The following is a 13069-nucleotide window of genomic DNA, read 5'->3' on the forward strand; positions in this document are numbered from 1 at the left end:
ACAACACAACACCCAGTCCACGGGCGGAGAAAGTCTCCAACGCGGTCGGGAATCGAATCCGGGCCCACTGCATGGGAGGCAAGCGCGTTACCACTCAGTTAAGTAGACGGACACTTTGTTGGCAACAACAAGTCCTGAAAGCGTGCCTTGGTTGCTTCTTTCCTCATTACACCCATTTACGGGCTAACAAAGAAAACGTAGGTAAGTTTACTTGCAAAACGTGAACGTTAATCATGTGCACGTGATTTGAAAGTTGAAAATGTACGAGTACGAATCAGTACTACAATAAACAAACAAGCATTGTTATCGGAGACCTAACTTCATCAGTTAGCGACGAAAATACAGTAAAAGAGGATTTAAATGGATTACGAAAGCATCCTTTTCATATGACATACTTCTCGGTTATTTGAAATGTATAAACAAAAAGAAAGTTACATTTACGGGGGCAAATGAGCCGTATTACTGAATCAAATACGCAATTAACACAAGACAAAGTCTGATATATCCTTCCTGATACTGTAATTAGCCTAAACACTGTAATACTGACTATTTAAAAAAACTGTTACACGTGACAAAATTACGAACACAATTCAGTCATGGTTTTGGGGCATTTAACATGACAGAGTCAGCTTCAAAACAACGTACAGCGTAAGTCTGTGGCGGCATCTCCCCTTATTTTTGCCTCCTTGGAGGCGATGTACGTTGAAAACAAAAGTTCTACTCTGCGGATCTGATTGATCACTCCATAGATATTGCAGCTGCAATAAGCATTAGACTCTGTGAACTGCATCGTCAGATACATCTGCGGACGTTTGTCATATGTTCCTCCCAGTTACGCTAACCGGAAGTATTTGAATCAGATCGGCTGTGTTTAGAATTAGCGCTACATCCGGTAAGAGCGAAAGTAGAGGAGAGTGAATCATGGCCAAGAGTAGAAGCGGGATGGCAGAGGAGGATCCTATGGAGACGCTTATAGAGGAAGAACTCAGTTCTTTATCCTTCAGCAGCGAGGACAGGTAGGAGAAACTAAGACGCAGTTGCATATTAAGATTTCCGCGTAGCTTAGTGCTGAATGCACATAAATTAAGAAAATTGCGGCAACTACAAAGATTTCGGAATTCCAGGATGCAGTTTTTATAGTTTCACTACTCCCTGGACTGTTTGTTCTACCTGTTAGAAAATAAATAAAATAGAGTTGTAAGTGAATGTTACATGCCCGTAGTTTGTCGAAAGATATCCGACATAAAACGTTTGCTAAATGTATTAGAAGCAAACTGGTGTCTGATTAAGCATATTGTGGTATTAACATACTCCCTTTGTAATAAACTTAATTTTCAACATACACAAGAATCTAAAAGTGAGGAAAAGACAACGTTAAGAGTCTTTGTTGTCGTAGTTGATGTTACTGTTATTATTATTACTCCAAGAGCCTCAAATGCTGCATACCGAAATTTATTTCATTGAACGGTCTCTGAATATAAAGGAAACAATATTGTTATCCGTTAATTATTTTCAATTTAAATAGGATATCAGTTGGAAGTAACGGAGATAAGTACAATAGTAGAAGGAAAACTGATCTGCATTATCTTCTAATGATTGTAACTGTACCACAGTAAAGGGTGAATTATGCAGCGGTAAAACTCTTTGACAATTTATCCATGGAAACAAAATGCCTGACAGATAGCAGAAATGTTTTCAAAGATAGGTAAAAGAGCTTCCTCCTCGGCAACTCTTTATGTACATAAATGTATTCTTGAATAGAGATAGTCATTAAAAACTGTAAAGGACCCTCATGCAGACATATAAATATTATTTATTTTTTATTTACTTTAGTTTATTTACTTGACATGCTCCGCATCATAATGTTTATCGCGAATTAGATCTGTGGAGTAATTACCTAACTAACTACACTTGACTGTGCCACATAGTGTTGTCAGTATCTTACACATATAAATTCGCTTTTAATCGTTGAGAGCGTAGTATTTCAGCTTGGCGCACTCAACGCCGATCAGCCTTCTTTATGAGAGACATGTTTGAGACGGCGTAAAATGAGCGAAGAACGTGACTTTCCATTTGACCTATAATTCAGCATAAGGTTTAAAATCTGCGTAAGTAAAGACAATATGCTACGCGTTCTTTCATGTCATCTTCTCTAGCGCTGTAAACTGTAGGTAACGTCTGCAGATTTGACATAAATCATACTTTGAGAGAATATACAAGGTTCTCAAAGCGGTATTTGGACACCAGACCTTGGCTTTTACATTCCATAGTTAATAAAGTGAAAGTGGACAATAAACAATTCAGACAAGAAGAGAACAGAAACTTCTAAAATGTGGCGCTGAATTGACATGGGGGAAAGAACGTTATGGCACAGCTTGACTAAAAGTGACAGGACACATCCAGAATCGTCAAGAAATAGTCAGTACGATAATGGAGACTGGCGGTTGCAGAGGGAGCGCAAGCCTTGAATACAGTAAACAGTTTCAAATAGATGTAGGTCCCAGTAGTTAAGCAGAGATGAAGAATAGACTAGCTTAGGGATCCGCATCACACCAGCCTTCAGACTTAAGACTACTGCAACAACAACAACGATGATTTTACAGACAAGGCGCTCGCTGGGATAGAAAAACATTAATTATACTCCAGAATAACCAACAGAAATTCTAACTTATACCTTTCCGATAATAAGCCCATAATTTCCAAAATACTTTTTCTAGCAATAATTTTAACACAATGAAAAGCTGTACAAGTAAAGTCAGTTTGAAACCTTTCCTATCGTGTTACTTTATGGAAAGTAAGTCAGTTTCCTAGTTGAATTTTGTTGCAATAGCCCACAAGCAACGTCAGTTTCTTTCCAAAAAAGACTATTTTGTTATCATAACCAGTTTTTTCCCCAGTATCTTAAACGTTATCTGATGCCTACATCGTTCCTATGCATCCAAAACTCGAAAGACACTTGTTGGGTTACTTTATTCAACATTGACGCGAATATAACGGCTTAATATGGAGTGTTTAAAGTGGAAACGCTCTCTGACGGCTTATAACCAAACAGTATTATCCAATGATTCATTATTTTGTAAGTGCTGTTGGAAAGAAAGGATTTTGCTCCCTTTATAGAATGCGAAAGTATACGATAGTGGAAGCCAAAACGTTCGAGTAAACACGTGTCATGAAGCGAACGATACGCGATGTAGTTACAATTCCGTGGTAACGAACCGAAACTGACTGCATTATGAAATTTGACCTAGTTAATGAATATGTATTTGGAATGTAAACTTTTCTATAATGTGTGATCTAATTGGGCTCAAATTTTACCCATGGCCCGTGGTCGGTGAATGTGGTACTTGCGTGATGGGGTACCGGCAAATTTTGCTGCTAATGGAAGACATCTTACGCGAAACTTTGCTGCAGGGAGGATCTCAAAAGCGAAGTGTACAGTACACAGAATAGTGGAGTAGCAAGCAGTAAAGATTACTAGATGAATCGTGAATATTTGAAAGAATTCGTAACTCATTGCAGTATTACATATAAATGCAAGGACGACTACGGACTACCCGCCCGGGTAGCCGCGTGTGTTAACGCGACCACTTCCAGCACAGGGAGATTTGCCAGCCGGGGACGGAATCCGCCCGGTGGATTAACGACGAGGGAATGGTTGTCGGTCAACCTGGATGTGGGTTTTGGACAGTTTCCCCACACCCTGTTTGGTGTGTACCGTACTGGTTCACATGTTCCACCTCATTTAGAACACTTTCCCATACATGGACACATTGGGACACTATTTGTATCCTCGGGGAAGAATAGGAGTCTGACGGCCTCAGCTGCTTTGTCTCTTGATACATAATCTCAGCATCAGCATTAGGAAGGAAGACTAGGGGAAGCATAAAGTGAGCCGGCCGGTGTGGCCGTGCGGTTAAAGGCGCTTCAGTCTGGAACCGCGTGACCGCTACGGTCGCAGGTTCGAATCCTGCCTCGGGCATGTATGTGTGTGATGTCCTTAGGTTAGTTAGGTTTAATTAGTTCTAAGTTCTAGGCGACTGATGACCTCAGAAGTTAAGTCGCATAGTGCTCAGAGCCATTTGAACCATTTGAATTTTGAGCATAAAGTGAATTGTAACACGTTAATTGCTGAAGTAGTACTGTAGCGGTAAACCCCCGATTCTTTAAAGAATGGAACTCCCGTGTATAAAACAGCTTCAAAATTGTGCTTACTTTTGCGTTCAGCATGTAAGCCAGAAAAAGTTTAGGAAAGATTTAAAATTTCTGTTTGAAGTTTGTCGGAAGCCGCTTAGTGGTCTCATTGTCAAATACTGAATGAATATAATCTGGATAATTTGCGCCTTGTGAGTTACGCTGCTTCAAGATATACTATACACAGTGCGTATCTGTAATACTTGTTTTAATGTGTTAAGCCTTTTGCTTAAGATTATAGTTCTTAATGAGTAGATAATAACAGCATTTTAAATTTTTAAATCCGGTCACTAATTATATGAAATATTGAAAATCAAATTTTTGTTGCCTCTGGAAGTCAGTATATAGACAACCCGCAACTGCCTTGAACAGCAAGAACCGCGTTGCTATTTAGTAGTATAGATTTGTTCTTAAGTTAGGTCATGGGTGGTATCCAAAGACAATGGATAAGTCTCAAATACATTTTGTACTAACTAGGACATTCCGTACAGAAGAGAGTTCCGCAATTATGTCACAAACTTGCTTCTAATGTCGTACACGCCTGACAGTTTCCGATGATAAGTGTGACATATCGTGCTCTCTTGAGATTTTCTCGCCGGCCGCTGTGGCCGAGCGGTTCTAGGCGCTTCAGTCCGGAGCCGCGCGACCGCTACGGTTGCAGGTTCGAATCCTTCCTCGGGCATGGATGTGTGTGATGTCCTTAGGTTAGTTAGATTTATGTAGTTCTAAGTTCTAGGGGACTGATGACCTCAGATGTTAAGTCCCATAGTGCTCAGAGCCATTTGGGGTATGTCTACTCGTTGCCTGGACTCCAAACAGACTGTGAGGTATTGTTGGTCTCACTCCGTTATTTAGAGCCGAGTTCGATTGCCGACGTCCACTACGCTCTTTGCTGCTCCTGCGGAAACACAGCGTTCAGTATTTTTCGCTCTATTCAACTAGAATAAAAAGTATTCTTTGTAGTGTTAACGACGATCCAGGTGTCCGAAAGCCTGGTGTGCATCGCAGTCCATGCGAATGTGGCATGTCTTACGTTAGGCAGACTGTCGAGGATGCATGCAAGGAACATCAGCGACACATGCAACTAAAACAGCTAAGCAAATCAGCTGCCGCCTAGTACTGTCTTCAATACTCGTATAATAATGAAATGTAATACGACAAGAACAGTGTCGTGATGCAAACGCCGTGTTTCTAGGATAACATAATTAAGGATACTATCCAAGATGTCAGAGGCTGGAGATTTCAATTAAATAACTATTGGGGTTCGCCACTCAATGTATTATAAACTCGCCGACCATCAAAGCGGTCAGAATTGGAAAACACTGAGGGAATTTCACGGAGTTATCAGTGCGTGCTCTGTAAAACAAAAAGAGCATCAAAAGGCGCAGTGGACGATGGAAATCGAACTCGGCGTGAGACCAACAATAGCTCACAGTCTGGTTGGAGTTCAGGCAAAGAATGCTCGTAACAGTAAAACTTGGCAGCACCCGAAGAAGACGGATGGGCCGGTCATCGACATACTATGCAGAAAATGGAAACAACTCGGCTGAACACCGGAAGCTCACTATAAATAATGCTCCATGTACCAGGTGTACAGGTATGAAATGAGCGTTTTTTTTGTGAAAATGAAACACTAATTTTGAATTGAAAAGTAAAAACATTTTATTCAAAGTACTGACCATTGGTTTCCATACATTTTGACCACCTTTCTGTCAATTTGTGGACACCACGCCAGTAGAAATGTTCGTCTTTTGAAGCAAACCAATCGGACACCCAATTTTCGACTTCCTCGTAGGAATCGAAGTGTTCCTCTGCCAATGCGTGTCCCATTGATGAAGACAAATGGTAGTCGGAAGGGGACAAATCTGGTGAATACGGTGGGTGCGGTAGCATCTCCCAGCCAAGTGTTTTGATTGTATGCTGAACCAGTTTTGCAGGTGCATTGTCGTGTAAAAAAATTACTTTGCCATGTCTTCTGGCCAATTCAGGTCTTTTTACGATCAATGCATAGTTCAAATTGATCATTTGTTGTCTGTAGCGATTAGTATTCACAGTTTCACCGGGTTTTAGAAGCTCATGATACACCACACCTTTCTGATCCCACCAAACACAGAGCATTGTCTTCTTGCCGAATCGGTCTGATTTTGCAGTCGATGTTGATGGTTGTCCCGGATTAACCCGTGATTTTTCCCGTTTAGGATTCTTAAAATAAATCCATGTTTTATCGCCAGTAACAATTCGATGCAAAATTGCTTTTCTTTCATGTCTTTGTAGCAAAATTTGACAAATGGTTTTTCGGTTTTCCATCTGTCTTTCATTCAATTCATGTGGCACCCATTTTCCACACTTTTGGATCTTTCCCATAGCTTTCAAACGGCCAGAAATTGTTTGTTGTGCAACATTTAGCATTGCTGCCATTTGCTTCTGACTCAAAGTATCATCTTCATCCAATATTGCTTGCAATTCGACGTCTTCGAACTTTTTTGGTGGTCTTCCACGTTCTTCATTTCTTACATCAAAATCATTATATCTGAACCGTTGAAACCATCTTTTGCATGTTGCTTCTGATAGAGCATGATCACCATATGCCTCGACAAGCATTCGATGCGGCTCTGCAGCACTTTTTTTCAAATGAAAACAAAAAATTAATGCTTTCCGCAAATCATCACTTTCTGGTACAAAATTCGACATTGTTAACACGATGAAGACATATGATGTTGTTTGTTCCATGACTTGATGTATACTAAATATCTTTGACAGATGTCATAACAACCAAATAAAAAAAATTAAGACTCGTTCACAACAAATGTTCCCTATCGACACATTTGTATCTTAACGCTCATTTCATACCGGTACACCTGGTATGTAATTGGTAGCAGAAGATTTGTTGACTCTTCAAGGAACGGAAGTTCACCAACAAACCACATCGTGATGGATAACGCCCAACACGTGAGGTGAAGTGCTGTGTCGTGGTGCAATAGTTTGAGCCGTGGTGTGTTTTGTGACGAGACGGTGGTGCGCAGCGAGGACGGGTGGCGGCGTCCGACGGGGCTGCTGCTGTGGCCGGAGGAGCAGCGGCCGCTGATGGAGCGCGAGCGGCGCCGGCCGCCGCAGGCGGTGGGCAGCTACGTGCTGGGCGACATCCTGGGCTGCGGCGGCTACAGCAAGGTCAAGGACGCCGTGCACACCGGCACGCTCGCGCGCCGCGCCGTCAAGATCGTCCGCAGGAGGTCAGCATGCCCAGTCGACTCAGGGTTGCGTAGTCGACGGTTCGCACACGCAGCTACCCTGATACCATTGCGCCGAACCCTTCCAGCCACTTCTGGTCACTTTTCGTCTTGTGCCAAAGCGTATTATCTCATTCAAAGTTCACATCACATATAGGAAATACAATGATCGTGTCCACAGGAGTGCGATGTTCGTGGATAGATCACTACCACCACCAACAACAACAGCACCACCAACAACAGCACCTCCATCACCACCAGCACTGTCATCAACAACATCAAAGATCAAAACTTATCTGCTATATTCCGCTCTCAAGTATTTTGCACTATTCATTATTTCCCCGGACCGCATTCTCCCTTCTTCCTTACTTTGGTTTCTACACAGTCCAGCCGCGCAGGATTAGCCGAGCGGTCTGGGGCGCTGCAGTCATGGACTGCGCGGCTGGCCCCGGCGGAGGTTTGAGTCCTCTCTCGGGCATGGGTGTGTGTGTTCGTCCTTAGGATAATTTAGGTTAAGTAGTGTGTAAGCCTAGGGACTGATGACCTTAGCAGCTAAGTCCCATGAGAATTCACACACATTTCGCACGCACACACAGTCCAGTGACGTTAATGTGACCATCTGTCAATAGTCTGAACAACCAGCTTTTGCAGCGCGTATCACTGCGAGACGTAAAGGAAGAGAGTCGGTGAGGTTCTCGAAGATACTGACAGGAATGTGGAACCGTACCGACTCTAGTCCGTGGACAGCTGTGCTGGATTCCTCAATTGAGTTTCCATGGCGCGAACAAGCCGATTGTAGTCGTCTCACAGATTCTCAATTGTAGTCCATGGACAGCTGTGCTGGATTTCTCGATTGAGTATCCACTGCGCAAACAACCCGATCTAAGTCATCTCACAGATTCTCAATTGTAGTCCATGGACAGCTGTGCTGGGTTTCTCGATTGAGTTTCCATGGCGCGAACAACCCGATCGAGGTCGTCGCACAGATTCTCAATTGTAGTCCGTGGACAGCTGTGCTGGATTTCTCAACTGAGTTTCCATCGCGCGAACAATCCGATCGAAGTCGTCTCACAGATTGTCAGTTGGGTTTAAATCCGATTAGTTTCGTGGCCAGGGTTGTACGGTAAACCGACCGCGTTGCTCGGCAAAACACGCACGCACACTGCGAGTTGCGTGACTTATACAATTGTCCTACTGGTAGATGTCATCTTGTCGACGAAAAATTACGTGTAGGGTGGACATGGTCCCCAAGGATAGATGCATTCTTGTATTGATCCACTGTGTCTCCTAGAATAACGAGTCCACCATGGTAGTCCACGAAAACATTCCCCAGATCTTAAAGCTCCTTCATCTGGCCCGGATTGTTGTACGACGGTACACACCAACGGCCCTGTGTCCGATGGGGCGTAAAACGTGATTCATCTGAAAACGCCGCCTGTCGCCACTCAGTTGATGTCCGGTTGCGGTTTTGGCATGCAAATTCCGTTCGCTAAACGGTCATTGTTGATGGGAGGCACTGCTAGTAACGCCTTGGTTCATTTGGGGGTCAGCTACACAACAGTTGCAAGTTTATTAGCCCGTCGACATCTCTGCAACCGATTTTCACCCCTGGCGTCTGTGGCCCGTCGTGCACTGCAGTTGCCTCAGGACCAACTTCTGATTGCACCATTTTGCCATCCGCGGTATACTTTGACCACGGCGGCACATGAAAAGTTTACAAGCTTAGCGGTTTCGGAAACGCTCCCACCCTTAGTCCGAAAGCCTATCACCTTGCCCGTTTGGAATTCAGACAAATCTCTCCATTTCCGCACGACTGCACCGCTCTCCACGTCCTCCGCGAGACGCTTTATATACGCTCCATTGCTAGTGTTGCCACTTGCCGTCTGTTAGTGGTTATTGCACAATGATGTCCAACATAGGTGGTGGTCACATTAATGTGACTGGAACGTGCACTTTAGCAGTGACTTTGGTGTTCTCGGTTCTTGCATTATTGTAATATGCCCCTTTGTTTGTTCCTGTACTTCATTATTTCTTCATTCAAACTGAATACATTTAATTATTAAATGATATCTTTATTTTTCTCCGCACCAAGTAGAGTGTAGCCAGCTACTGCTCTCAGAAATCTCATCCCGCATGGTACACGGGCGGCTGCGTACAGTTCTGAAACAGTGATTGTGTCAAGCAAAAATTTTTCAGGTCTGTGTGGTTGGAGACAGTACAGAAAGACTTGTATGTTAGGCTAAGGAGATAGATATGATGATAATATGGAAATGACACTCTAGTTTGGCTTACAGGTCTGGTTTTTATTGCTTCTTCACTTGTTTGCAGTGAATGTGCAGAAGAGCACAGACACGAGCGTATAACTGCAGTAAGAGTAAAACGTAGAGGAGGCTCACAAGGCACTAGCAGAAGAACTGGCCACCTCAGCCTATAGCTTTGTTAGGAATAGCGTCAATCTGTGATGTGTGGTACTACAGACCACGATCCACGCAAGTGCCACACACTATTGCTCTAATCGAAGCCTTGGGCTCAAGTACTCGTCACAATGCAAGTGGCGTACAGACACAGGAACATGTAGACCAGTGTACAATTGAAACCAATTATCCTAGTCCAGGCATACGTATAGTTAAACTTTACAAGTCCATCTCAGTGTGCAAGATTAAGAGAGTCTAATGCTCACTCACATAGTATCTGCTGTAGGCTGTCAGTCATCCGAGGCTGGTATTTGTAGAACACTCGTACTCCCTAATTCGAATTCTCGAATCTATATACAGGGTGGTCCAGTGATAGTGACCGGGCCAAATATCTCACAAAATAAGCATCAAACGAAAAAACTACAAAGAACGAAACTTGTCTAGCTTGAAGGGGGAAACCAGACAGCGCTATGGCTGACCCCTTGGAGCTAGACAAGTTTCTTTATTTGTAGTTTTTTCGTTTGACGCTTATTTCGTGAGATATTTATCCCGGTCACGATCAGTGGACCACCCTGATGGTGGGGCCATGTTACACGCATGGGAGAAGCAAGGTTACCCAAGAGACTCATGGGTTCAGCAGTAGATTGTAGGAGGAGTCGAGGTAGACCAAGGAGAAGGTACCTGGATTCGTTTAAGAATGATTTTGAAGTAATAAGCTTAACATCAGAAGAGGCACCAATGTTAGCACTGAATAGGGGATCATGGAGGAGTTTTATAAGGGGGACTATGCTCCAGACTGAGCGCTGAAAGGCATAATCAGTCTTAAATGATGATGGTGATGATTGAAATATCGGTACTTTTGGCCCATCCGGACTCAAAAGTGAAACACCTCTGATACGTGTTCCGGGCGCGAGTTTTGTACTTATTATAAACATTTCAGTCCATTTTCCATTAAATGCAAGTACAGTAATTTGTGTGACTTTTGTGTCGAATCTACGTTTGTTTTACAGTGCCGGCCGCAGTGGTCTAGCGGTTCTAGGCGCTCAGTCAGGAACCGCGCGACTGCTACGGTCGCAGGTTCGAATCCTGCCTCGGGCATGGATGTGTGTGATGTCCTTAGGTTAGTTAGGTTTAAGTAGCTCTAAGTTCTAGGGGACTGATGACCACAGATGTTAAGTCCCATAGTGCTCAGAGCCATTTGAACCTTTTTTTTTGTTTTTTGTTTTACAGTGCGCATACCTTTTCTTGATCTAGGCACTCCGGGGGGTAAGGAGAGCGCATATTCTGCCACGTAGTTGGGAGCAGCGAATAGTAATTTCCACCATTCTCATACAGTGCTGTCACCAAGCGTGTTTGTATTGCACCTCGTAACTATCATTTGCAATAGTAGAAATGACACACGAAAGTAACAAACTTTCGTTAATATGCAGTCATGTTCAAATCTGGTGCTTATTTTGTAGTAATGAATATGCAAGTAAATTAAGTCCATTGCAAGGCATTTACTGTTAGACTGCAAAGAATGGGCAAGAAAACTACCGACGAGAGTTACAACGCCTATGAGTCAAGAAAAGACAGGCAATAAAAAATGTCACTTTCGGTACTCAATATTTAATGACGGTTAATTCACATGTCGATAATATAGATAACTGCGATATATGTCGACTGTACAGTGAAGGTATATCGGTATTTCGATATATCGATACCACCTACCCGGCTCCAGTCTTGTCACATGTCTGTGCTTCGCGGAACACGGGCTGTAGTAGCTGGTAGTGGCGGTAAGTGAACTAGACGACGTACACGCACGAGTGACGTGTGACGTGTGGTGCGCAGCTGCCTGCGGCGCATCCCGTTCGGCGAGCAGAGCGTGCGGCGCGAGACGTGCCTGCTGGGGGCGCTGCGGCACCCGCACGTGCTGCGCCTGCACGAGGTGCTGGCCCAGCTGCACCCCGACAAGGCCTTCCTCGTGCTCGACTACTGCCCGCTCTCCCTGCAGGCGCTGCTCGACGCCGCGCCCGCCAACAGGCGCGTCTCTACTAAATACCGCCAGCTCAGCTAGAGACACTTCCAACACTCGTCTTAACCAGGGCTGTTGATTAAATATCGATATATCCTCCAATTGCATAGATATATGATTAACTTCTCATGGTTAGCATTCACGTCATATAATATTTCTTAAAAGACATCATAGTCGCCGTTGACTGTATGAAATATTTATTATTACGATTGCAATTTCGGCCTTATGGCCATTTTCAAGTTACGCTGCGAAAGTTACCTAAACACACACACAAAAAAAAGTGAAGCACGGGATGAATATACATAATTAAACAAACATTTCATTAAGAAAGTAGCGTAATTATAAAAATTGGTGAGAAATGTAGATAACTTGCATTCTGTCAGAATATAAGACTGTCTGACTTTTTTTTTTCCTTTATTGTTATTTTAACACCTGAACAATCAGGTAGGCTGGCAGCGGCATGCTACGGCGCTCTTCAGCCATAGTGTCGACAATAACAGTACAATAATGGAGAATTAAAATAAACATAGTGACGGGCAAAAAAAATAGTGGTCACAGATACACAAAAAACACGGAGCCGTTCACACTCGACGATAACGACGCTGAAAACACGTTAACACGGCGCACATAACACTGATGAATCCGACGGCACAAGTGAACGTAGAAGCGTGACAGTGGACACTAAAAACGCAAAACGACGTCACACACACGAGACACTGATGGCGATGATCTCCGGCGCGCGAAAGTCCACGTAGCGTGTGCGAGTCCGGGGACCCGCCAAGAGGGGAAGAAGGGTGAGGGGGTGGGGGGGGGGGAGAGGGCGGAGAGGGGAGAACAAAGATGCCAATGGCTGAGGAGATGGGAGGAGGAGTAGAGGGACAGGGAAGGGGAGGCCCGGGGGAGGAGTGGTGAGAAGGGAAGGAGGGACGGAGAGTGCCCAAAGGAACAGACACAGGAAGAGGGAGGGAGGATCAAAGTTGGTAGGAGGGGTAGATGGAGGGGAGGAGGACATCATCAGGGAGGGGGAGCTGGCGGAAGCCACCTTGGGAGAGGGTAAGGAGGGTGGAGAGATGGAGACCAGGTGGGATGTGGGAATACAGGCACGGCAGCAGGGGGGGTGGGAGAGGACGGGTGAGACAAGCGGATGAGGAGGATCGACTTTGCGGGAGGTGTACGGGATCCTTATCCTTTCAAGGAAAAGGAGGAGGTGGGGGAAGGGGATG

The 13069-nt window shown here is 44.2% G+C and overlaps 1 protein-coding gene across 1 annotated transcript; it reads left to right on the plus strand.

The window, feature by feature from the left end:
• Positions 1–942: 942 nt before the first annotated feature.
• Positions 943–11888, plus strand: LOC124795666 (serine/threonine-protein kinase STK11-like). Its single transcript, XM_047259738.1, has 3 exons — positions 943–1016; positions 7173–7421; positions 11663–11888. The coding sequence occupies exons 1-3, from the start codon at positions 943–945 to the stop codon at positions 11886–11888; spliced, it is 549 nt and encodes a 182-aa protein (XP_047115694.1).
• Positions 11889–13069: the final 1181 nt, after the last annotated feature.

This window comes from Schistocerca piceifrons, chromosome 4 (genome assembly GCF_021461385.2).
Source record: "Schistocerca piceifrons isolate TAMUIC-IGC-003096 chromosome 4, iqSchPice1.1, whole genome shotgun sequence".
NCBI classification, from domain to species: Eukaryota; Metazoa; Arthropoda; class Insecta; order Orthoptera; family Acrididae; genus Schistocerca; species Schistocerca piceifrons.